A 26,670-nucleotide genomic window follows, 5' to 3' on the forward strand; every position below is an offset into this window, starting at 1 on the left:
ATTTTGAACCTTGGGAAGTTGCCTTTCCTTGGCATTACAGTACAGGCAGGTAGGTGGAGCAGTAGTTAGAGAGCTGAACCTAGAGTCAGGTAAGACCTAAGTTCAAATCTTGCTTCAGACATTTACTAGTTTTGTGACCCTGGGAAAGTCCTGTAACCTCTGTCTGACTCAGTTTCCTTGTTTGTAAAATGAGGATAATAATAGCAATCTACCTCCCAGAGTTGTTGTGAAGGTCAAATGAGAAAGTATTTGTAAAGTACTTTATAAATAAATAAATTTAGAGTACTATATGAATGCTGGTTATTATTGTTTTTTATATTGTGTTGTATGATAGGAAGAGAAGATGGGCTGGTCATTTGGTGAGAATGAGGGATGACAACTAATTCCTGGAAAATGTCAGGAGAAAGCAAGGATGCCTCCGACATAATGGGGAGACCATCTTTAGCTAACTTTTGAGCAGACATAAATAAGATGGGTAGGCAGGCAGGAATGGGTTATAAGTTGTATCATTAGAAAAAAAATCTGAATCAGTAAGTTCACAGACACATTTATTAGTATATGCTTGATTTTTTTTAAGCAATTGGGGTTAAGTAACTTGTTCAAGGTTACATAGCCAATTATTTCTGGGTGTGGTGCTAAGTATCTGAGCCCAGATTCGATCCCCAGGTCATCCTGACACTGGGGCCGGTGCTCTTACTTGCTGAGCCACCTGGCGACCCCTTTGATTTTTTTTAAAGAGAGAAATAATATTTCAGGGAACTGGCTTTAATCAATGAATCCTTTTAGATGTTTTTCTCTTTTTCTTTAAGTAAAGTCCAGTTCAATCAAACATTCCAATAAAAAAAACTAGAAGTTAATATTTCTCTCTGGTGGTATTGTTTTCTGATATTTTCAGGAACCTGTAAAAGTCATATAGTCCATCTCCCTGTTTCTTTTAGTTGGCTATTCTCAGAAACCTGATTCCTATAAAATCCTGTAGTTCAGTGTCTCTTAACTGTCATAGAAAATTCCTTCTAATGACTTTCCTGCCACAATTTAAGGTCAACCCTTTCACGTACGTCATCCTCTGCCCACCATGTTCTAACATCCCTCTGCATACTTGAGGTGAGCGATTGGCCACTTTAACACATCTCCCCCATAGCTAAGCCTCCCAGCCTTGGGTGATGTGGCTCTGGACCGCTCCCTCTTCTTCATAACCTGCTTCCTCTCCAAGTGTCCAGATTTTAGCCATTCGTGGCAAGCTGCTCTTTGACTTCTTGGTTGGTAATCGACTCCTTTGGGGTTATTCCAAATAAAGAGAGCTGCTGGTCATGAAAAATGGGGGGGGGGGTTGGGAGGGACTGGGGAATTTGCTATCTCATTAATCTTTTTTAAGCACATTCATTTCTGGCATTTATTCCCAAGTGCAGAGCTACATCTGCTTTTCCCTGGTTAGCTTTGGTTTCCTAATAATTCCCCTACTGTTTTTTTTGGCTAACAGTGTCAGCTGACACTTTAGCAAGTCCACCTTGGGTCATAGAGGCTCCATTGTCTGGCATCTGGCCCTCGGAATGTCATCCCAGCTCAGGAATGATTTGGCTGCTGAGCACAGTGCCGGGATCCAGGTGCCAAACCACATGTGTTTTCAACATGAGTCAAGCCCGTCTCCACCTTTGGCTCCATCCGGGCCCTTGAGTCAATGAAGGCCTATTTCCCACATCTCCTCTCAGAGGGGTGCACACTGTGGTCTGAATTCTGCTTCCACCATAGTTTCCATCTGTCTCCTCTTCTCTAATGTCACCCCTGCCACACAATTTGGTCTTTGTGTCAAGACCATTGAAATTACCTCATAAATGGTTTCTTCTTCTCTAGTCTCTCTGTCTTCTGATTCATCCTAAACACTGATGGAAGATTAATCTTCCTAATCAAATCAATCTAATGCAAGGGTTCTTAAATTATTTCATAGCCTAGCACCCTTTGGTGGCCTGGTGAAGCCTATGTGGACTTCTTGAAATAATGTTTTTAAACACATCAAATAAAATACATAGGATTACCAAGGAAACCAATCTTGCTAAAATACCGATATCAAAATATTTTTTTAACAACATTTTCACAACACCAGATTAAGAAGCCCTCATCTAAATGATAGAACATAGATAGGCTCCTTGAGGGCGGAGACTACTATTTTTGTCTTTGTACACCCAGGACCTAGCAAAATGACTGGCATTTGTTGTTCAGTTGTGTCTGACTCTTCATGACCTTGATTAGCATTCTCTTGGCAAAGATATTGGAGTACTTCCTCTTTTTCTTCTCCAGCTCATTTTACACATGAGGAAACTGAGGCAAACAGGGTTCAGTGACTTGCCCAGGGTCACACAGCTTCTGTGTCTGAGGCCATATTTGAACTCAGGAAGATGAGTTTTCCTGACTCTAGGTCCAGCATTCTATCCACTGCATCCCTTAACTGCCCATTTAGTAAGCATTTAATATAAATGATAATTAATTGACTAATGATCATGGGATGCCCCTGCTCAAATGCTTTCATGGCACCTCATTGCTTACCCAATAAAGACCAAACCCCTTACTTTGGCAAACAGGGTCTTCTATCAACCCCTTTTATTTCCTGCATGTTCTCCCCACATGCCCATCTGTTGTCAAACCATTTCTCACTATAGGCAATAGTCTGTCCTGTTTCTGAGCCATTGTTCACCAGGTAGCCTATTTCTATAATGTCTTCCCTCTAATATTCAACACATATATCTCTTCAAGGTTTGAAAAGCAAATTACATAGATCATCTCATTTGATCTTTATAACAACCATAGGAGGTAGGTGCTATGAATATTCCTGTTTAGCAGATGAGGGCCAACAGAGGTATGTGACTTGCCCAGGGTCATCAATTAGTAATTGTCTGAGTCCAGATTTGAACTCAGGTTTTCCTGACTCCAAGTTCAGAACTCAATCCACCAGTTGAAATTTTATTCCTAATTCAAGGCCTTGGTCAAATGCTACCTCTTTGATGTAAGCCTTCTCAAAGGCTTACCACTAACTGAAGCTGATCTCTCCAAGGCTACCAGTAGCTCCTAATTGCTAAAGGCAACCCTCTTTGCCGCATTTGGCAGGGTTGACCATCTCTTCCTCCTGCATTCCCTCTCCTCTCTGAGTTTTCATTACCCTGCTCTATTCTGGTCATCTTCCTACCTGACCAACATTTCTCAGTCTCTTTGTTAGATCACCATCCATGTGTGTTTTGCTCCCTAAACGTGACCCTGTTCTAGGTCTTCTTTTCTCTCTCTATACATTTTCTAAGTGAACTTGACAACTCCCACAAGTTCGATGATTATATATGGGCAGATGACTGCCAGACCTATAGATCCAATCCTAATCTTTCTCTTAAGCTCCAGTCACACATTATCATCTCTCTGTTTAGTGTTTCCATTCAAATATCCAATAGGCATCTTAAATTCAACATGTCTAAAAGAAGACTTATTGTCTCTACCCTCAAACCCGCTTCTTCCAACTTGCCTATTTCTGCTTAGGCTAACACAACCTTCCAGTTCCTTGGATTCTGGATCTCAGTGACCAAATCATCTTTGACTCCTCCCTCTGTCTCAACTCCGCCCTGCTCAATATCTGGTCAGTTGTTCAGTCTTGTCAATTCTACCTCACAACATCTCTTGTGTCTGCCATCTTTTTTCCACTCATTGGCCACCACCCTTGTTTAAGCCTTGATTACTTCTCATTTGGCCTATTACAGTCCCCTATTTGGACTTCCCATCTCCAATTTTTACTCTACTCAGCTGCCAAAATAGTCTTCCTTAAATATAAGGCTCTTGATCAAAAAATTTCAATGGCTTTCTGTTGCTTTTAGGATAAAATACCTTGGCATTTAAAGCCCTTCATAATCTAGACCCAGACTACCTCTCTAAGTTTATTACACACAATTTCTCTTCAGATTTTTTTGTTCCACCAACACTGAAATACTTGTTTTCTTCCAAACTTGGAGCTCCATCTCCAGATGCTATGCTTTTGCACAGGCTGTCCCTCGGGCTTGGAATGCCCTCTCTTTTCATCCCTCCACTTCTTCATCTCTCTAGCTTCCTCCAAAGCTCAGCTCATGAGAAATGAGAAATCTTTCTTGATCTCCTCAGTTGTTAGTTCTTACTCCTTCCTTACATGTGTATATATTTATGTTTGCATGTTGTCCCCTCTCCCCCCAATATAAGCTCCTTGGGGACAGGAACTATTAGAAAAATTAAGGGTTTTGCATATGGATGTGTATATATATATATATATATATATATACACACACATACATATGGAAAGATTATTGGATTCAGATAAAATTCTGTGAGAAGACTTGTATTTACTGATGCAGAGACAGAGAAGTAAATAGAATCAGGGGAACAACATACATCATGACCCTATGGTTAGAGGAAAACTATAGTAAAAGACTCCAGGACTGATCAATGCAGTGAACAATCATGACTTCAGAGAACTGGAGGTATAGTGTGCCTCCTGCTTCTGGGCACTGAGGTGGTAGACAGACTCTAGATTGTGAGATGGGTAAGGCAATATGAGACATACATTTTCAGGCACAGTCAACGTGTTGATTTGTTTGGTTTAACTGTGCTTGGTTGTTTCAGGGGAGGGCTCATCCTCTTGTGGGTTGGGCATTACTGGTAAGTGACATTAATGCTTTTAAAATATTTAAAGAACAAATATTTTTAAAAGAATATTGGCTCTAAAATCAGATGTACTTAGATTCACATCTCAGCTCCACTGGGACCTTGGTTAAGTCATATGACTTTTCTGAGTCTATTTCTTCATCTGTAAAATGGGGGTAATAATATTAATATCACCTACCTCACAATATTTTTTGTGAGGATCAAATGGTGTCATACATGGTAAGTTTCCTATAAATAGTAAAGTGCTAAATAATCATCATTTATTATTGTTGTTACTACCATTATTATTATTAAATCTGGGTATTCATTCCAGCCAGCTCCCCTGAGCTATTTGGACTTGCTAGTAGAGCTTTTCTAACTGATTGATCATTCCAGACCATATGCCTTCTGCCAACTGATGCTGTTCTCTATACCAGCTCTTTATCTCTTCTTGAACCCAATTTCTCTAAAAACTTCCAGTTTTTATGCCGCACAGTTCCAATTCTGGGGTCTTATAAGATTGACACTACCTCTGCACTCTAGGGTCAGGCTAGCATTGATGTCTATCCATTTAGTGGTTAGTGTCCATTTAGGATAGTATATCTGATATTCATCTTTACCTGTTGTAACTTATTAGCAGGAAAAACTAGAAATCTACACATCTATGCATAAGGAAGAGGGAGGTTTTTGCCCTGAGATTGTCTTCTGGAAATACCTCCTGCTTTTTTCTTCCTGGCCTCAATTCTAACAATCTAATCCAATCTCTTTCCTCACAGCCAGCTTCCACGTCTAAAGCAAATTGGAAAACTGGACGATCATTTTACCCTGCAAAAGTCATTGTAAACTCATGCTATGATATAAAATGCATCCTTTGTAGCAGGGTAACCGAGAGTTTGTATTTAAATGTGGAAATCCATTTACCTGCTTCAAAAACCAGGCAATTTGTTGGCTTGGCCATCGAACAGCAATAAAAGGATTGAGAAATGTTAACAAGGCTGGCTGGATGCAGAGCACACCTCTCTTGCCATGAGATGTTCATGGGGGAAAGCCAGCCATTGGATTATGAAAAATGAATACTAATTCCTTAAGCTGAGAATTTTCCTTTGTAATGGTGTTTGATAAAACAATCTAAACAAGGATAATAGAGAAGTTCACTTGTGAGATGCAAATCACAATGAGAATCCAAGTGAATTTTACCTTTTTTAGTTCCATTTTAATTTAAAAGTCCCAATTCAATCTCCAAGTGATTATTTGTCACCACAACCTGTGGCCCTCATGAAGGGGACCATTGTACAGTGGAAAGAGAACAGGATTTAGAGACAGAAGAGCTGGGTTCAAATAGTGGCCCTGCCATTTATTAGCTGTATCATGGTGGGGACATCTCTTCAACTCTCTGGCCTTAGTTTCCTCATGCATAAAATGAGTTGGTTGTACTCGATGACTTCTAAGACCTTCTGACTTAACAATCTTCGATCTTGTGTGTTCTGTCAATCAACTAACATTTATAAAATGTCTGTTCTGTGCCAGGTACAGTGGCAAGCACTGGGAGCGCACTCATAGCATCATTGACCAAAGGACCTCTGATACCACTGAGTCTAGCCCACATCCGAACCAGAATCCTTCCCTGCAACATTCCTAAAATATGGTCAACCAACCTTGCTCAAAGAACTCTGGTGAGGTTTGCTTAATTAGGTTCAACTACAGTGAAAGATTCATCAGTTTAAGAATGACCTAATAGGTGGCTTTCTCCCATTGGCATCTCTGACAGATGTGCTCTGGCTTCGTCCTAAGCCAGCTGTGCTACTCACAGTTTTCCCTAGTGGGTGACTCCTGAAGGCCTGACCAGGTCCTTTGAAGCCCAAGTTTGTTCTTTGGATACCGAAGAAGGTGCTTGATTCTTCTCATTTACCTCTCATGTGGGCATCATCACTAACATCATCCCACCCAGGCAAACATCCTGAGGAGCAAGGATGTTTACTGCTAGCTAAATACCTCCAAGCCCAATAAACAACTTTGTTTTTAAAGGAAATTATTTCACTTCTTGTCTTCTCTAAAAGGGAAACTAGCTAATAGCAACCCTACCAACCCACCCTGCAAAGACATCCTTGAACTATCTGAATTTCCCATAATTTTATCATATTGTTGCAGCTAAGTGGCACAGTGCATAGAGTACCAGATCTGGAGTCAGGAAGACTTATCTTCCCGAGTTAAAATCTGACCTCAGACACTTACTAGCTGTGTGACCCTGGGCAAGTCACCTAATCCTGTTTGCCTCAATTTCCTCACCTGTAAAATGAATTGTAGGAGGAATTGGCAACTCATTCTATTATCTTTGCCAAGAAAATCCCAAATGGGGTTACAGAGTTAAGCACAACTCAAAAAAGACTGAACAATAGCACGAAGTTACTAATTGGCCATGGAGCAGAATCAGAGAAGTTGAGTTTGACCACTACTTGCAACCTGTGGGACTTTGGTCCCTTTTCTTCTCTGCACTGTTTTCCTCTTCTGTAAAATGAGGAAGAGGATGTTAGGGGACAACCAGGAAAGATGGCTTTCTAAATGGAGGCAGCCCACTCAGCTCCCACTGACCTACTCCAGCAGAAACCTGAAATTGCCACGATATTGAATAATGATCAAGAAATCCAACCAGAAAATATGGTATGTGAATTCTTCCACCCCCAAAGGACACAAAAAATCAGCCAGAAACCTGCAGGCAATAGGAAAGGGGGGGTGTCAGCAAATATAGCACACAGCAGACAAATGATCCCAGTCCCCTAGAGACATGTATGCCTACAAGGTTTGTTGTTAGGAGGCAGCAAGAACAGAGTTCTCACTACTTCCCAAGAAATCTCCAAGGAAGTTTTAAAAAAATCATAGAGTGATCAGAAAGCCCCAAGGTGAAGATCTTGGAAGACCCAACAAATGGCAGTGACTAAGACAGCAAGGTGGAGCTTAGGTCAGGACACCCCAGGCACCTAGGGGCTCCTGAGGTCATTAGTTTCTGTCCTGAGATGCCACAGAGAGCTCTGAGGATACAGCACCTGAATTCCAAGACCCCTGATCCCAGGGGTCCTAAATCCAGGAAGTGGAGGTCAGTGAAGGCACACAGGGGACCCAGGGTGAGATTAAGCAGGAAAAACTACCCCACCCAAAAGTACAGCAGATTTTAGCCCTGGAACAAAGCTCCAGTTCAGGAACTAAAACTGGAGAAATAGTAAATCAAAGAAGACTTCACCCCATATCAAGAATGATTGCATGTCTAACTCTATAATAACTACAAACTGACTCAAAGGTTAAAAAATGGATTTTCCACAGGGACAACATAAATACCTAGAATAAATGGAGTAAGAGTTAAAAAGAAATAAAAAATCTGGAGGAATGAATTGGAAGGAGAATAAATACCTTACAAGAGAAAATGGTAAACCTTGTCTAAGTAAATATATGCCCTGCAAACTAGTACAGATCAAATAATCCCATGAGACAGCAAGAAATATGAGAATAAAATCAAAAGATCAAAAGAAGAAAATTAAATGTCTCTTAGCAAAAAAAACTGACCTGGAAAACTTGTCAAAGGGAGGTAACTTATGAACCACTGGACTCCCTGAAAACCATGATTTAAAAAAAATAGCCTGGATACTATATTGCAAGAGCTCATAAACAAAAACTGCCTAGATACATTAGAAGCTAATGGAGAAGTGAAAAGATAAGGAACTTACTTTCTGAAGAGGCAAAATAAAAACAAAAGGAAAAGTCCCAGGAATGTTATAATCAAAATGCAGAGCTCCCACATCAAAGAAAATATAATGAAAGTATCCAGAAAGAAGCAAATCAAGTACAGAGGAAGTACAATCAGGATCACATTAGATCTGGCAGCTTCTAACATAGACCAGAGAATGTCTTGGAATACCATAGTGCAAAGGAAAAAAGAGATAGGCTTACAACCAAGAAAAATTTATTCTACAAAACTGAGTGACCCCATTAGGGGTCTTCTTGGCAGAGATACTGGAGTGTTTTGCCATTTCCTTCTCCAGCTCATTTTACAGATGAGGAAACTGAGGCAAACAGAGTGAAGTGACTTGCCCAGGGTCATATACCATATTTGAACTCAGGAAGATGAGTCTTCCTGACTCCTGTACCAGTGCTCTGTCCACTGCACCAATCTAGCTGCCGCTAATGGAGTGGAGGACTTTCAAATATTTCTGATTAGAAAAACAGCTATGTAGGAATTTTAAAATATACACATGAGTCCAAAGATACCTAGGAAGAGAAATTTATCTGAGCAACTAGAAGGGGCAGTGTGATAACATTTTAATGGGGGAAGAAGAAATGTGTCCTTTCAGAACCTTAATGTGTTCAAAGACTATTGAGGGATTTTATTTTATCTTATTTTATTTATTTTTTGCTTTTTGGAGGGGGGAAGGCAGGGCAATTGGGGTTAAGTGACTTGCCCAAGGTCACATGCCTAGTAAATGTTAAGTGTCTGAGGATGGATTTGAACTCAGATCCTCCTCACTCCAAGGCCAGTGCTCTTTTTCACTGTGCCACATAGCCGCCCCTATTGAGAGATTTTAATAAGAAAAACTGAGGATTTGGGGTTAGATTGGTTCTGTTCTGATCATTTTAAGAAAAGGGAAGATAAGAGAAATGCAGTCATGCAGATAAGGTGTGACTTTTTTAGTTTTTAAAAGTGAGGTGCATGAGAAGAATATGCAAACATGAAGGAAGGTGTGGGGGAAGCAGGCATTAGATGAACTCATCAAACATACTAAGAAGGATTGAAATCACACACATGCATACATATAAAATACATCAAATTCAATAAGAAAATGCACAGAGTTAGAGATGAGGACAGATTAAGAGGACATAATGTCGAGGAGAGAATAGCTATAAGCAAATTGAACTTCCAGATCCCACAGTGGGGATTAAAGAAAGAAGGGAAGGAAGGAAAAGAACTAGAATATAAAGGAGTACCCACAAAGTAAAGACTGAAGAAATTATGGTAAATATATAAATTATAAATGAAATATTATCATGCTATAAGAAATTACAAAAGAAATTATTTCAGAGAATCTTAAATAGTATGAACTGGAGTGAACTGAACAGGAGAAATAGACATGGACAGCAATGTTGTAAAAGAAAACTGAGCCTGGAGTCAGGAAGATCTGAGTTCAAATCCAGTCTTAGATACTCCCTAGTTGTGACCTTGGGCAAATCACTTAACCTCTCTCTGCCTCAGTTTCCTCAAATGTAAAATGGAGGTAATAATAGTGCCCATCTCACAGAGTTGTTGTATCAAATGAAAAAAATATATAAAATACTTATCATAGTGCCTGGCATACAATAGGTGCTTAATAAATGCTTGTTCTCTTTCCTTCCTGATCAACACCACAGTCAACCAAGTCTCCAAAGGACCTGTGATGAAGCATATTACCTGCCTCCTGACAGAAAGGTGATGGACCCAAATGGAGAAAAAGATATCCTTTTGGACACAGCTACATTATAGATTTGTTTTTCTTAATTATGTTTGTTAACAATTTCTTTTTTCTTTCTCAGTTTTTTATTGGGGAGGTAATGGAGAGGTTAGCAACAGTGATGCCAAAAAAAAAAAAAGGCGGCCATGGAAATGTTTTTCAAATGCGCAAAAGAGAACAGGAGGAAGTACAATCAAAACCATTCTGAGTAACATTTGTTATGTACTTTTTAATATATTTTATCATATCCTTTTTTTACAACTTATTGTAAAGCAAATGGTATGACATGGAGATTCATGGTTTCACATACAATTGTCTTCATATGTTATTCTGTGTGTGTGGAGATGCTATTCTTATTGGTGTTTAAGTCCAGAATTTAAAAATTAGGGGGGAAAAGGAGAAAAAAGAAAATAAAGGGAGACGGGACTAGGTAATTTCTAATATCTCTTTGAAGTATAAATCCTGTGATGCTACTGCTTTTATTTGTGGTCCTTCCAAACGCTGCTTGATTTTCAAATACAGCATGAGAGCCTAATTCCGTTTAACGAGTTTGGAAGAGCTGGCAGCCAGGCTGTTTCATAGCTCTGTTCTCAGACAGCAATCAAGCCACACACTCAGACAGACACAGACAAGGTGCCCTCTTGTTCCCGTGTCACCCTTGACTGATTTGATGAAAAGGTCTTATATAAAAGCTCTGAGAGTCTTTATCCAGCTGATTGTAATTCAGCACCCCAGGGGATTCAAACTGCAAGAGGTTACTTGACATCACTGTCTGAGGGCGTTTCTGTGTTCAAGAAGAAACCACACCAGGTACCTGCAAGCAAACATGGTGTCCCCCTCTTCCTCCCTGTCATCTGAAAACCTTGGCTCATACCTCCCCCCAGATGGAGACTTTTCACTTCTAGTCTCCCCTCACCCTCCTTGCATCATTCAGATGCCTTCCCCCACTATCTTCTCCTTCACCACTGTCTCAAAGAGGGGGCAAACCCCTCTACATGCACCTTGATCCATCCCTTCTACTCTAGAAGTTATCCTCACCATCCTTCCCACTCTCTCACTCATTTTCAGTCTCTCCCTTTCTACTGGATGTTTCTCTTCTGCCCACAAATATGCCCATGTGCCCCCATCCTTACAAATACTTCACTTGATATAGAGCACCAGCCCTAGAGTCAGGAAGACCCAAGTTCAAATCTGGCCTCTGACACTTAACACAAAAACTAGCCACGTGACCTTGGACAAGTCACTTAACCCCAATTGCCCTCCAAAAAGCATATATATTCACTTGATTCAGTCATCCGTAATAGCCATCATCTTTGATGAGTGAGCACAGGTGTCTCCTCTGACACAGCTGCCATTTTGGTGCCTGCCCTTGTCACCTTATGTCTGGACCAGTGCAACAGCCCTGACTGTTCTCCCTGCCTCACTCCTAACTGCAGTCAGTCCTCCACTGGCTCATCAAACTCATCTTCTAAAGCTCAGGTCTGACCATGTCATCTCCAAACTTAAGCAATTCCCTATTCTTCCAAGGTCAAACATAAAATCCTCTGTTTGGCTTTGAAAACCCTTCACCACCTGACCTTTTGAGCCTTCTCTTTACTCCCCTACTTGTACACTACAGTCCTATGTGCAGTTCTCCAAATATAACATTCCATCATCCACCCCAGAGGCATTTTACTGGCTCTCCCTCATGCCTGAAATGCTCTCACATTCACTCTCTCCTCTCTCTTTTCTCTTCCCTCTTCTCTCTCTGTCTCTCTCTCTCTCTCTCTGTCTCTGTCTCTCTCTCTCTCTCTGTCTCTCTCTCTCTGTCTGTCTCTCCCTCTCTTCCCCTCCCCCACCTCTACCTCCTGGCTTCCTTCAATACTCAATTGAAGTTCAACATTCTTGTAAAAGGTCTTTCTACCCTCCACACTGCTAATGCCTTCCTTGTCTGTATCTTCTATGTACATAGTTGTTCATGTGTATTCTCTCATTAGAATGTGAGTCCCTTGAAGTCACAGTCCCCCTTTTTTTGCCTTTGTACCTCCAGGGTTTAGGAATAATAATGATGCCCTCCCCTCAAAAATTAGGGCCATTGAAACATTTTTTTGAAATGTGCAGGAGACTGGGAGTTCAGAAGGAAGGAGAGACAAGCAGGACAGTAATGTGTAGAATTTGAGAACTTTATTAAGTACTTTAAGAAATAAGATGGAAGTCTGAGTTTCATACACAATCTTCTTTTGTATTCTGATTAATATATACAAATATTGCGTTTTCTTTCAAAATTAAAATTAAATTAAAAATGTTTGGCCTCCTAAGTGGCACTTGGAGAGTTGGATGGAACACGGGACATGCAGGCCAGTTCTTAGAATGGTTATGAAGGTCCTCAGTTCCCTCTCCCCACCGCCATCCTGCCTGTCATGACTACCATTAACACCATCACACTGCAGACAAAATTCCCCAAAAGACTAATAATGTTTTGTCATAGACCTATGGAATTCAGAATTACAAAGGATTTTTTTAATCACCTAATCACAGAATCATAGAATTTGAGCTAGAAGAACATTAGAAATTATCTCCTGTAACTTGCTGAAAGAAGTGAAAACTTCTCAGACTATACTCTAAAATCTAGTAAGGCTTTTTGTGGGAACAGACCCAAGTTCCCCTTCACTGGAAATCACATGACTTACAAGGACTCAAAGCTCCAAGCAGCAGGGAGTCATCCCTCTCCTCAGTGACACCTCAGAATAAGATATGCCAAATAAGGACAGAAGTGCTTTCTCAAATATACATTGGGTGTATGTACTCTTTCCTTGTTACAGTACTTGAGGTAGATTGCAACACTTAGACTGTGCACCTGACTTCTAGCCAATGGAAGAAAAGGGTCAGCAGGGGGGTGGGGGGGAATTCTGCATTAGGGCTTTATAACTTTGCCATTTCCTTTTGTAAACTGCTTCTCTTCCTTGACCATTTGTCAGGAGGGTGGCCCTTTCTCGAGATTGTAATAAACCATTCTTTTCTGCTTCCTACCTTGAGAAGCCTCTGAGTATTATTTGGGTAAGGATCTCTGTTGCAGTTTTGGGGTGCACACACTTATTTTATAGATGAGGAAACTGAAGCCCCAAGAGTTTAAGTGACTTGTCCAATATCATATAGTAATTGTCCATACTGAGATTTGAACTCAGGTCCTGATTCCAAACATCTAGACAGCGACAAAAAAGGAACAGAACCATATTACAGAATCCTAGTGGGAAGCAGGGGTGGGCAGAGGAATGCTAGACAAAGCCTTAGGGACCTAAGTAACTCTGCTGTTCAGGAACAAAGAAATATCATAGAAAAGAATCTTAAGATGGGAAAAGGCCTCAGAGGCCTAGTCCAACTTACCACTTGAAACAAAAAACCCTCTACATCCCCAACACACTCAGTTTGAATATTTCTCCGGAAGAAGAACTCATTACCTCCTTAGCTAACTTATTCCACCAACTCTCATGGTTAGAAAATTCTTCCTGGGTCTTAGAATACCTGAAGGGATGTGGCTAAAGGCCCCCCAGTTCCTCTGGGGAAAAAGGACAATAGAAATTCAAAAATAAAGGAACCTCTACTTCACTTCTAGAAGGAGATTCTCCTGTTTCACCTTTATTGTTTCCATCTTGCAGGAATCTAGACCAGAAGTGCCAAACACACAGCCCATGGGCCCATCTCCCCTACAAACCTCCCTAGTGCTGCTGGAACCACATTAAATGTGGTTTGACAAAAATTAAAACATAACAAAATACACCGATATGTGGTTTTCTAAGCCAATATGGCCCACAATCATCTTTGTGTATAGATTAGTGGCCCCTGTTTAGGCCCCCTGTGTAGGGCCCTGATCTGGTCCCTTAGACCCATTTGGTTGGGGGGAGTAAGAAGTCTTTCAATTCAACAAATACTGAGTACCAGCTCTTACAAGGAGAATACAATAGAAGAATACTGTGGGTCATAGCGGTCACAGGACCACAGACTTGGGGCTGCAGTCCATCAGGAGAAATCCTGAGAAGTGATTTGGAAGTCATGTAGAGATTCATGAACAAGGACCAGCATGTGCATGTTCTATTCAATAAGTGAATTCATTTTGGCTGTAGCATAATAGGTGACCAACCTGAAAAGAGAGAGACTGGAACCTTTAGGCTTTGCCTGATACCTTGAATGCTCTGTGATTTTATTGACATGGTTATTCTCTCCATGGAGGCAGACTGCAATCCCGTTACACCAACACCTTTTAAATTTTGTCCATGTCTTTCCCATGATGCACAGAAATGCCACCTCAGGAGCTCTAGTTTTCTTAATGATGCAGGAATGCTATTTTAGTGTTGGAGCAGACCATCTGTTATCTTTTATTCCCAATACTTGAGCAGCCCACCTTTATGGTCATACATGTCATATGACAGATTTTCCTTATTAAGTTTTAAGCCTTTCCTCCCTACACTCACACCAAAACCTTGACATCAGGGTTATGCTGGCTTAGTTATTTAAAACTGGTTGTCCTGATGAGGAAGCGTTTCCAGCTGTGGCCAAGGCTTTCTGGCAATCAGAGGAAGAACTATGCCATGTCCTAATATCCTGCTCTTCAGAGAGTAGAAATCAATAAAATACAACCAATGTATAGAAACAAACTGATTGGCCATCAATCACAGAGCTCTACCCTGTCCCACCCCCAGATTAGTTACATATCTCACAAGCAAGTCAAAGGCTGAAATGTCTTTTTTACAAGGTACAATCATATGGTAAACCTGAACGATTTGGTTTAAACTATGAATAGTTTGAGCATATTGAAAAGACAGAAGGTGACAACTTTAGATGTGCCATTTCTTCTCTGAATAAGTGATGTGACTGTTAACTCTGGTTAGAAGTAATAAAATCTGAAGAGCTGCCATTTTATGTCAGATTAATGCAAAAGATGAAAGTTCAAAAAATTCATAGTGTTCCTGAACCAGTGAGAAGAGACAATTTTAGTGATGCCTTAAGGATGCTGCTACAAGCCCTATTTGTTAGCATAACCAGCAGCCAACAAAGAACCAATGTGACAACAGTTTAAAATGAAAGTCATTTTTAGAATCTGAACATGTGATACCTGTCAGCTCCTTGAGTGCAGAGACCGTGTGTTAAGAGTTCTTGGCCTCTCTACCACCCATTATATCATCTTGCACATAGAGGACGTTTTCTAAATATCTGTTGAATTTGCAGGGCTAGTTTCTTAAGTTAATGAATAAATATTTCCTCTTTCAGGAAGTTAACTTAAAAGAACAATTTCTCTTCATTCTGATTTAGGATCCTAAAACAGAGATGTGATTAAGCACATTGTTTTCTGCCTGGCCAAAGATGAAGTCCAGTAGCTGGACCTTCAAGACCAACATAATTCCCCTTTCCACTAGGCAGTGCTTTTGACAATGACTTGGCAACTTGGCATGACTGCAGGGGAGGTGGTATGCCAAAAAAAAAAAAAGGCAGCCCAGCATAGTGGCAAGAACACTGCATTTGGATGCTGATGACCAGCCTTAGTTTGCTTTAAACTTGGGCAAGTCATTAAGCTTTCTCAACCAATATTGGGTTTCCTCATTCATAAAAATGGGGATAAGCTAGCTCATGAGGTTGTAAGGGTCAAAAGAGAACATTATGTAAAGCACTAACTTTGATACAGAATTTGAAGGTGGGATCTGAGGAGTTAAAGGGAGTTGGAGCAGAGGGGGAAGGGCTGAACAAGTAGGGTTGAGAAATAGCTTTCGTCTATAAATAAGAAAAAATATTTTCCCTTTCAGGAAAAAAATATTCAGAAGTTCTTTTAGGGAAAAGAAAAGATACTTCTGTTAACAAATTTATACAACACACCCTTAAAAGGGCTAATACCCTCAGCCACAGAGTATGTACGCAGGCAAATAAAAACTCCTACCCTCTATTATTTGGATCACAGCAAGGCTAAGGGATGTGATAGAGATGGATATGACTGGGGCTCCAAATGAATTCAAAGTATCCAGAAACCGTTATGACTAATGTTCTCTTCAAAGCATGCTTCATACAAATACGGTTAGCTGCGAGTAGCCTTGGTATCAGGATGTGAAACACACGGCCATTGCCATTTATCCTTGTGGGAGAACGTGAGGATCAGTTTACTGTTCTTCCTGAGGTCAGAACCCTGAAAGAAAAATGCCAGCTCCTTGATAGTTACTGAAAGGTGGCTGGTATACATAGTCCTTACCCGTCATTTTGTTATTTCTCATTCGATAGAGGTTTCAATCCCAAATATAACCAACAACTATGACTTTTTAAAAACTTCAGCAGTTAGACTTTAATCTAGTTGAGACTTTAATATAGTTTTAGGGACAAAACCCTAAAACATAGGTTGATCATATTTTATCAAGAAATGCCCGTATCAATGTATTTGAGATTTAATAACTCTAATGAGTATTAATAAAGCCCCACAAAGCAATGTTACTCCAAAAGAATGTGGAAGGCTTTTATTTTAAACTCTACTTTTACTTTTTCAAAAATCTAACAGTGAAGTCAATCACCTGCCAGTCACCAGCCACATTTCACAGAAGGCTGCCTTCACACAAACACAGAGCTTTAAATTCTGCAGTCCTTAAAATAAAGTTTAAAAAGGACAACAAGCAAAAACACCCACTTCTCTAGGGCATGTGGCTATGGAAGAAACGGGATGATACACGTGTAAGTGAGCAGAGTATGAAGAAAGGACCTATTCATATACCGTTGACAGCCAGTCATTCAAACAAACAAACTTATTTGGCTTCTGATTATTCTATTTCTCTACACACTATCACCTACAGCAGTTGCTGTTATCTATACAGTCTATCAATATAAATAAGGGAAAAGAAATGCATCATTATGTTGCTTCCTGTCCTGAGCTTATAAGATTAAGATTTAGGGGCAGGTAGGTGGCGCAGTGAATAGAGCATTGGTCCTGGAGTCAGGAGGACCTGAGTTCAAAACTAACCTCAGACACTTAACACTTACTAGCCATGTGACCCTGGGCAAGTCATTTAACCCCAATTGCCCCTCAAAAAAGCAAAAATAAAATCCTCTAAGATTAAGATTTGTATTTATTTCATCCTTTTCTCCCTTTGCTTCTAAAGTTTCTCTGTATAACTGATTTCACCCTAGATTACCAGTTCTTTAAGGGCAGGTTCCCTGTTTTATCCGTGAATTTCTCTTCAACTCCAGCATAGTGTTTTGGACAAAATAAAAGTAGCCTTTTATTTTTGTTTGATATTTACTTGAAGTCTTCTTGTTGTTGTATAGTAGTGCACAACATGAGCCCATGGAGTCGGAAGTCTGGGGGCAGGGGGAGTTACCATGTTGTCTAAGGAGGGGGTAAACTGTTCAAGAGACACACAGGGCAAGCCAGAGCTTGTTCTGTGCTCATACTGAGAACCGGCCCCTAAGCAGCCTCCATATTTCCAGCCTGGGCAACACAGTGGAACTACAGTCTTTAAAATAAAAAATTTTCCAAATAAAAATATTTTGTCTCTTATCTCATGAACAAATGTAGATAGTGATCTAAGGTGAGGGTGGTGCTGCAAAATGTTCAGCCTGAGAATAATTTTAGAACATGTTTTACCAACTGCCACTGTTGTAATAAGGCTATAAAATTAAGAGAAATATGACTTTTTCTGTGGTAGATTCTGGTCTATTTAGATATTTCAATAATAAATTCTTGAGTCCAATAAGATATACTGGATGTAACTGGCCTATATCCCAATTTTACATCTATACTAGACGTATTTTTTTCCAAAATTTTGAAAAAACTTTTTCCAAAAGTGTGTGTGGGGGGGGGTCATAGTCCCTGTAATTCATATGATTTGTTCAGAATTCACTCACTAAATGAAATGTCATATTTAATTCTCACTTTGTTTCTATTAAAGTGGAAAGGAGAGAGGGAGGGAGGGAAGGAGAGAGAGAGGGAGGGAGGGAGGGAGAGAGAGGGAGGGAGGGAGGGAGGGAGGGAGGAAGGAAGGAAGGAAGGAAGGAAGGAAGGAAGGAAGGAAGGAAGGAAGGAAGGAAGGAAGGAAGGAAGGAAGGAAGGAAGGAAATTAATTAAATTGATAGAAGAGCAAAAAGTGAAGCTACTTTTTCTAAGGTGGTCAACCACATTCTTCTCTGAATATTTAATTATTGCCCAAAGATTTGAAGATGCAAAGCTCTAAAAATGGTATTCGATTAAGCCTGAGTCTAATAGATTATGAATGCCACAAAAGCCTTTGTGTGAATTAGATTAACTAGAAGAATATTTGTACATGTTGCTAGAAAATTAGGATAAGACCCAATTAACACACTTCATTAGGTTCCCACAGTTTTATAACAACACAGGACAGGGATTGCACCTGCAATTTCACTGGTTGTGGAAACTCTCTCTACCAGTACAGGCTGGCATCTTCTCTGTAACTTATAATTGTAGAGAGTCTGGCACAATAAGAGGTTAAGTGACTTGCTGAGTATCATACAACACTATATTTTTAAAAACAGAAAAAAGGCATTTGAGTACCATTACTATCACTGAGCCTGTAACCACATTAAAGTGAGAGAGATCTTTCCGAAAACTCATTCAGGTTAAAATATTGCCAAGTCTTTGAAAACTTCTTGAAGGCATGATTATGTATTTTCCAAGATAAGGTCTCTGTCTGATACCTCAGCAGGATCAAAATGAAGGTAAGGCGAGAGTATGCAGAGGCTGCCCCGTGTCCTGTACCAGCGGGACAGCACAAAAGAGAGAGAGGTGAGCATCTGCTCCTAGATGCGTTCAAACAAAAGAAACACACAGAACCAGCAATATTTTAAAAAAAAAAGATTTTAAGATTATAAATAATAGGTCATTGTCACAAAACATTTCAGAATTTAAAAAGCAAACAATTTGGCTTTTCAGGAATAAAAAGCTTTCAATGTTTGTAATTTTACCTCATTATTTAAAGGTCTTGTACATTAACTTTCCAGTCTCCTAAGGCACACTTGTTGATTCAAAATGCTAATGTTACCATCCTGCTCTGGCAGGAAAAACCGGCAAAGCATTAACACTGAGACGTGAGAAAAGCAGCAATTGTATGGTCACAATTATTCAAGAAGATAGGAGAAACAACAAAGTCTGGGGGTTTTAGGAAAAGCCAATATTAGGTTATTTGGCAATCCTGCTAAAGTACTCTCTGTGTATCAATCTGATCTGAGTCTTTCATTTTAAGCCAAACGCACTTGAGGTCAGTGAAAGAAGATGGAGACTAATGATGTGTCAGAATCTTTTTTTTTTGAAGGCAGGAGAGCTCACTGCAGGCTGGCGTATATGTGGGATAAATTCTACATTGTACAAAGTGTAGATGCCAGCTTTCAGGCAGACTCTTAAGGATAAAAGGATAATGCGCGTGCCCAGAGAAGCTGCTCTCAGAAACCAGCTTGCCTATGCCTAGCCCACCATTCACAGACTGGAAGAGAGCTATTATATAGTTTGATATCCACACGCTAGATTTCTTTGAAAGTCAAGACATTCCTCAGGGTATATCCTATAACAGCCTTATTATCTTTTTATGTGAGACCCTGACTTGGTGTTGACCCATCTTGTGAAACCCTAAGGCTTTAAATACACACAATGGGTATTAATCTGCATTATTTTAAAAAGAAAAAAAAAGATTGTCCACAGATGAAACATGGGATGAGGTTCGAGACTGAATCTGTAGTGGAGTGTTAGTCAATTGTAAACGGCTAAATTTGGAAAAGTGTGTACTATACAATACACATATTTAAAAGGACAGGAAGAAGGGAGGGAATGGGGAAAGTCTGTATCATTCCAACTCAGACAAGGTGCACGGTCTTCGGAATTCCTGTCCACGCTCGTGAATCCATTTATTGGATACTAGGAGAGGAAAAAACAAAAGTAGAGTTTATTTCTAGCCTCTAGTCTCTAGCCTCCCCAGCCTCCATGGGATAGTGGTGAGAGCACCAGATTTGGAGGCGCTAGGTTCTAATTCCATGTCCATGTACGGCCCCTTGGTGACTCTGGACAAGGCACGCTGACTTCCCTGGGCCTCAGTTTTGTCATCTAAAACACTGAGCCACAGCAGGGTGCGTAACTTCTGTGTGTGTCAGGGACCCCACCAGCAATGTCTGCTGAAGTCTGTGGGCAACCCTCTTCATAAAACATATAAGATTACAAAAGAAAAAAAATCACATTGAAATTCAATTATCAAACTAGTGAAACAAACAAAAGCAAGCTGATGAAGCCCAGGTTAAGAACTCCTGAAGGAGGGACTTTTCTGAGGCTCCTCGAAGTGCCAAATCCTATTATTCCTGTGAACTCTTCCCATTTTTTTATCTCTAGGAGGTAAATCATCAATAAAAGCCCAATGTGGACTAAAATTTAGGAAATCAGAACCTGGCTAAGAATTTTTTAAATCTGATCTGCTACTAAGAATGCAAAACAGGGAAAAAAAAAAAGAAAGTTGCTAGATATTCGGCTTGTTTTTATTTCCTGATGTTGGCTGTTTTATAATGAAGCTTTAAAGGCAACCACCTTTGTGTTCCTATGAAACACAAATGTTGAGAAAACAGAGATTGTAGGACTACAGTCAAAAGTCTCCCTGTATTAGAAGAGGAGCCTTCAGAACTCAGTTCTTAGCTACCTACTTATTTATCCATGTGACTGATCTATTCCTCTATCGGCCCACTTTTTTGTTGTTTGTTTACAGGCAATACAAGTTTCTGTTCAATCCCACTTCCCACAGCCCCAGCCACTGGCACTGTTTTAAGCTATGAATACGGAAGGCAAGAAATATCTTGGCCCCCAAAACCAAAGGCACTACTAATGAATCTAGAAGTGAGAGAGATTAAGTGCTATGTAACTTTTGGATTTCCTCAATTCAATGTCTATGAAGCTTCAAAATTAGCTGTCCCTTCCTTTTCCTGGATGACATCAGTTTTTAAAAAGAGACTGGTCAATAAAGCAAGCTGTCTTTAGGACAGTGTAATACGGACAGCTGGTCTAGACTCAGCTGACTCCTGTCTCCGACACAGCCTCACGTCTAGCTGCCTGACCCTACAGGTCGTATCTCTTGTCCGGAGCCTCCCCTCACTACCCCAAGGGGCAGAGCAGCTACCAAACTGCTTTTGGTAAGAGGAAGTTTCCTCCCCAGGTGTTAACTATTCCAGTGAAACCACAAGACTGATCCCAAAAAGTTATACTCAATTATACCCTACTGTGTGGTGCAAAGTTTCAAATCTTCAACAGAATCTAGGTTGTCAGATGCCTACCCCATTTGTTTCCAACTAGTACTGGACAGGCTGCGTGCCTCGTACTATAGTCGCCTTCTCCACTTGCAAACAGATTATACCAGAACACTGCTGTTCCCTGGGAAATGGAAGAAGAAAAAATTCATCTTCAAACAGCACATAAATCAAGCTATTGTCCCCTTAACATTTAGAACAAACTTACTCGCATTTCTATAAAGGAGAACTCTTCTCAAGCAAAATCAGGGCCCCCCCTCCCATCCTCATGTCTCAGAGTCAACTCCTTAGGACTTGAAAATCCTAAATTTTTAAGAAGTAAACAAGATGAGAAGGTATGGCAGAACTGCAATCTGCCCCAAGAGAGAGCTCCCAGGGATGAGATCAGAGCAGCTACACAGCTAAATGCCTTCAGCTTTCTTCCTTTTGAGGGAGGTGAGGGTCTCCCCACCACCCTCTGGGTTCCAAATGAGCCTTTCCTCCCATTCTGGGTCTGAAGATTTAAAACACAGACCCTCAGTCTTCTCTCTCCCCACCCCACGGAGACACGCATACAAACTGCATGTGTCAGCAGGCATGCCTCACAGAGATACACAACCATAACTGAATTTAAACCACACAGCTCTTTAACTGGACCGCAAATTGGAGAAGTTGCCCTCCTAGGTCTAAAGGCAGATTTACCTTCTTGGGCCAAACGCTGGCTCCTACTTCAGGAAAGACAGTAGCTCCCCCTGCTGACACATCGCTCATCTACAAAAGACACAAAAAAGGATGATGGAATCTTGGAAGGTGCTAAAACACAGAAAGCCCACAAACATCTAAAGGGCCTCTGGCAACTCCACGCAGAGTCCTCTGAAGCTGGGCCAGCCTGGGGGGGGGGAGGGGAGGTGGGGAAGAAGGTGGAGACCAATTCACTACTTCACCCACTATCTTCAGAGACAAACTCGAGACAGAGAACGGGGCGTCGGGTTAATCAGATACCGAGGCTGACCACATACACCACACATGGATTACTAGCTCTCAAACAGTCGTAATCTGTGATGCTCATGCTATAGTCAGTATCACTGCACTGAAGATGCTATTACAATTCAGATGAGGGGAAAATAAAGCATCTGTGTCTCCTCAGTTCTGATGAAAACCTTAAATGTGGATGTGTTAAAAGTCAACCTGTTTTGGTAAGATTAATGTAGCCAGCTTGTAGGCAGCAAGGCAGCACAGAGGACAGAGTACTGGTCCTGTGGTCAGGAAGACCTGAGTTCAAATACCTCAGGCACTTAGCTGTACGATCCTACTAGGCAGATCACCTCATCTCAGCCTCACTTTCTTCCTCTGTAAAATGAGGATAGCACATACCTCCTAGGATTGTTATAAGCATCAAAATGACATAATATATGGAAAGTGCTTTGCAAACCTTATGTTTTGTGCTATGTAAAGGCCAATACTATTATTATCTAGTATTAACCAAAAAAAAGTATCTAAAACTAAATGTTATTATCCCATACGTGTTAAACTATGGTATAAACAAATTACGATATTGTCAATTCACTGGTTATGTCAAAATCATGTCAAATAGTGCCTGAGATAATAGAGAAGCCCTTGTCATGCAGGGCTTTATTGTTGTTGTTCTAATAGAATTTGGCTCATAACAACTTTCCCAGAGAGAACAGAAACGCCCGAAGAGAACTCACATAGAACAACCAGGTAGCGATTCTATTGCCTGTGCCCAGCTCTTTGAAAGCATCTGGTTCATCTTTCTGTGGAGAAGGTGGAGAAGATTAAACAGATGTCAACCTTTATGAACCAAATAACCAATCCAACGGCAACCGATCAATCGCAGGCTGACATTCTGCCAAAATACCAGTTTCCTTTGCATATTTGGTGCTTTCCACATAATATCTGACTGACATTTGAAAAGTCATATGAATTCAGTATCTATGTATGCCAAATACTTTTTTTAAAACCAAAATACCAACAGAAAAGAAAAGAAACCACCTACCATCACTTACTACTCATTTTATACCAATTAGAAACAAAACAAAGAAGACACAAATCCATTTCCTTAGTATGAGAGCCTATAGTAAAAGGAAGTTTTTTCTGAGCAGTGCTCATATGTGGGGCCTATCATCTACTTTTTTTTAAGTTACCTAGAGATTTACACTGATCATAAAATTGATCTTTGATTAGAAAGTCCTTTTAAATTCTAAAGGACAGAAGTAACTTTCACAATTGAAGAAATTAGTATTCCTCTGGCAGTTACCAAAAGACATTTCAGGGGAAGTACAAATAGGTCACTCTGGGGTTTTTTGTAGGCTAAAAAGTTCAAGGCACTCTCTACCATAAGACCTATCCAAGGGCAAATTTTCAAAAAAATTAAGTTATTTAGTATTATCTTTCACTTTGGACAGCTAGCATTTTAATCTCTCTATAGGAAAATATAATTTAAATCTACTTTTGCAGAGAGTAGGGTGAATTCATGTTATTCTTAAATCTCATATTCACATAGTTATTTAAAATGAGTCATTTTTAAGCTGTTAAGATATAAGGACTGAGAAATGTGTTTCTGCTGGTACAAATAGATTTGGGATCTAGGAATTTTGCTTAAACCACTGAGGGCTGTACACCACAAAGATTGATGCTGTTTTTAAACATTAAGGAGTCTAAAGAAGTTAACTGAAATATTTGGCACAACATGACAAGACATGCTATTTCTCATAATTCTGTGTAATTCATCAGAGACTTATCAGCAGACAAACAGTGCAGTAATGTAATGTTAAATTATATTACTAGAATAATAAGGGAGGTGGTTGTTCCACTCTATTCTGTCCTGGTTAGAACCCATCTAGAATAATACTGTGTTCAGCTTGTCACCTTCCCAAACTGAACCATGTCTAGAAGGTGAGAAAAAGGCCATTCGATCAAAACCATAACATGGGAGGATCAGTCACAATAACTGGGGATGTTTAGGGGAGAGAAGAATTAGAGGAACCACAATCTTTGTCTTCAAGTATTTATTTATCTGTCATGCAGAATAAAAAAAAATAGGCTAATTAAAATTAGATATTAAGAAGACAGGCAGATTTAGGCTCAAAAAAAAGGACTCCCTAACAAAGCTGTCCAAAACAGAAGGGTGGGCTAATCTTGGCAGGTTTCTACTTGTAGAATAAATTCACAATTCAGGAAAGATTATAATTAGATAATGCCCGCCAACCTCAAAGATTCTATGACCCCTGATTTTACAATTGAGCAATGCTGGAGTTTAAAACATGATTTTTGTTTTGGAAGCTAAAAGGAGACAATATTTGTATAGTAAACCTAAGCATAAACTCTCTGAAAAATGAAGAAATACTTCAAACACTTTCTCCCTCCCTTCATTAAGTAGAGTATGAGGGAATGATAAAATCATGCTACGTATCAAACGGTACCAATTTCGTTGCCGGGACTGTAAGAACAAAAATAATCTTTACTGATTTACCTTAAAATTGTTTTTGTTTCTCCACAATCAAGGGATATGCTCCTATCATTGATTCACATGTGAATTAATTTGGTTTTGTATGAATTTTAGACCATTTCAGAAGCTGATTCATACAATTAATATGTATGTGTATTAATTTCTACCATAATCAAGAAAACAACTGTTTTTCATCCTACTGATTTCCAACAAAACACATTTATATAATGGTTAGTAGAGAGTCAACAGACCACATTAGTGTTCACCTTATATTAATGCAGAGATACCCAAAATCACCAGAATTCAGTAGTGGCATTTTAGTAATAGCTACATGTGGAAATCACAAAAATTTATTTTTGTTAAGGAAGACAGATTTGAGTTTAGTCAAAAGCACAATAAACTCCAGGAAATCCAAGCAACGGGAATGCAAAAGACCTCTTTTCTGGTACTTTTTTCTGAACTGAAAGTGACATTTATATTTTCAGTTTAACTTTATTCCAATCAAGTTAGGTCCAATTTACCAGTAATGTGACTTAGAAAGGAACAACACACATCTAACTGGTTCTGGATTTTTTAAAAATATATATAAAATGCATCATTTTCACCACAACATTCTTGATTGAATGTAACTGACAAGTTAAATGGTGACCCCTTCATTTATCTGTTCCCCTGGTGGTTTAGTGAGCTTCATTCAAATAATTTGAAAGAGGTTGTAGGCCAAGGAATTTTTAAAAAAATAATAATAATAATAATAGCAAGAGTGTGGAGAAACACTGTGTATTGCCTACGCTTCAGTGTATTATTGTCACCCCTTCATCTTTTTACTTGCCCGTGCAAAGTCAAAGTGGGGTTCATACTGTCCTCCCACTCCATAATTTGCCACCTGAAAAAGAGAAACAATGCATATAAAGAACAAAATATAAGAATAGCTGCACTTACCCTTCCAAAATCAAAGTGAGGCTCGTACTGGCCTCCTACGCCGTAGTTGGCTACCTATGGTGAAACGAGAAGCGACAAAGCTAAAAGCAGTGACAGTTCATGGGGGATGAGGGAGAGAACGGGAGGTATTTATTGTGTGCTGCCATGACCACCTTCAGCCAGAATCTGGGAAAAGCCAATTCTTCCTCAGGTGTCCTCACTCAAAAATCAATGCAGCTCTAACATCATGGCTCGGCATTAAAATCTCAAAGGACATGTGAAGTGAAGATCAAGGCTTCTTCCAAAGCCCAAAATGGTGGCAAATTCCCAAGTGCTTTTGTTTTCTACTCAAACTAGGTCCTTGTCCTGCCAGTTGTGTTTTTGGCTTTTTTTTTTTCATTTAAGGAGTGCACAGAGTGCTGGGCTTGAAGGCAGGAAGGCTCATCTTCCCAAGTTCAAATCCAGCCTCAGACATTTACTAGCTGTGTGACCTTGGACAATTCACTTAACCCTGTTTGCCTCAGCTTCCTCATCTGTAAAATGAGCTGGAGAAAGAAATGGAAAACCATTCCATTATCTTTGCCTAGAAAACCCCAAATGAGGTCACAAAGAGTCAGACACAACTGAAAACAGGGAAGAAGTAAACACACACACAATTCTTCCTGCTTGATGCCCCTTATCAGGTAGTTATAGCTTTCCTTCCATGCTACAAAAACCAAAGGCAGGACTGACCTACTGAGCAGAGAGGTACCGGCTAGTGGACTCTGTAAAGACCAGAGCAGGGAAAAAGAACAAAGTACTAACTGAACATGAGGTCCACAGGCCTTCTAGACATTCTGTGTGTGTGTGTGTGTGTGTGTGTGTTGTAAATTTAAACTTCTCTACTATGACTCTGTAGACACATCATTCCTTTTCTCCCACAGTCTTTTAACACACACACACACACACACACAC

At 40.0% G+C, this 26,670-nt stretch overlaps 1 protein-coding gene across 4 annotated transcripts in view; it reads right to left on the reverse strand.

The window, feature by feature from the left end:
- Nucleotides 1-18,917: 18,917 nt before the first annotated feature.
- P4HA1 (prolyl 4-hydroxylase subunit alpha 1) overlaps nt 18,918-26,670 on the reverse strand; it is a 69,277-nt gene continuing 61,524 nt past the window's right edge. For 2 of the 4 annotated variants that reach the window (XM_069068204.1, XM_069068201.1), the window contains 5 exons: nt 25,738-25,787; nt 23,039-23,104; nt 22,032-22,100; nt 21,378-21,474; nt 18,918-19,983 (listed from right to left, as the gene is read on the reverse strand). In XM_069068204.1, coding sequence (XP_068924305.1) covers nt 19,913-19,983; nt 21,378-21,474; nt 22,032-22,100; nt 23,039-23,104; nt 25,738-25,787 — 353 coding nt within the window. In that variant the 3' untranslated portion in view covers nt 18,918-19,912. Of the gene's footprint in view, nt 19,984-21,377; nt 21,475-22,031; nt 22,101-23,038; nt 23,105-25,627; nt 25,682-25,737; nt 25,788-26,670 lie in introns of all 4 variants that reach the window. The other 2 variants (XM_069068202.1, XM_069068203.1) reach the window with 1 other exon arrangement.

Source organism: Petaurus breviceps, unplaced genomic scaffold, assembly GCF_028583685.1.
Source record: "Petaurus breviceps papuanus isolate PSGF00001 unplaced genomic scaffold, PetGlider_PUasm1.0 90762, whole genome shotgun sequence".
Taxonomy (NCBI): domain Eukaryota; kingdom Metazoa; phylum Chordata; class Mammalia; order Diprotodontia; family Petauridae; genus Petaurus; species Petaurus breviceps.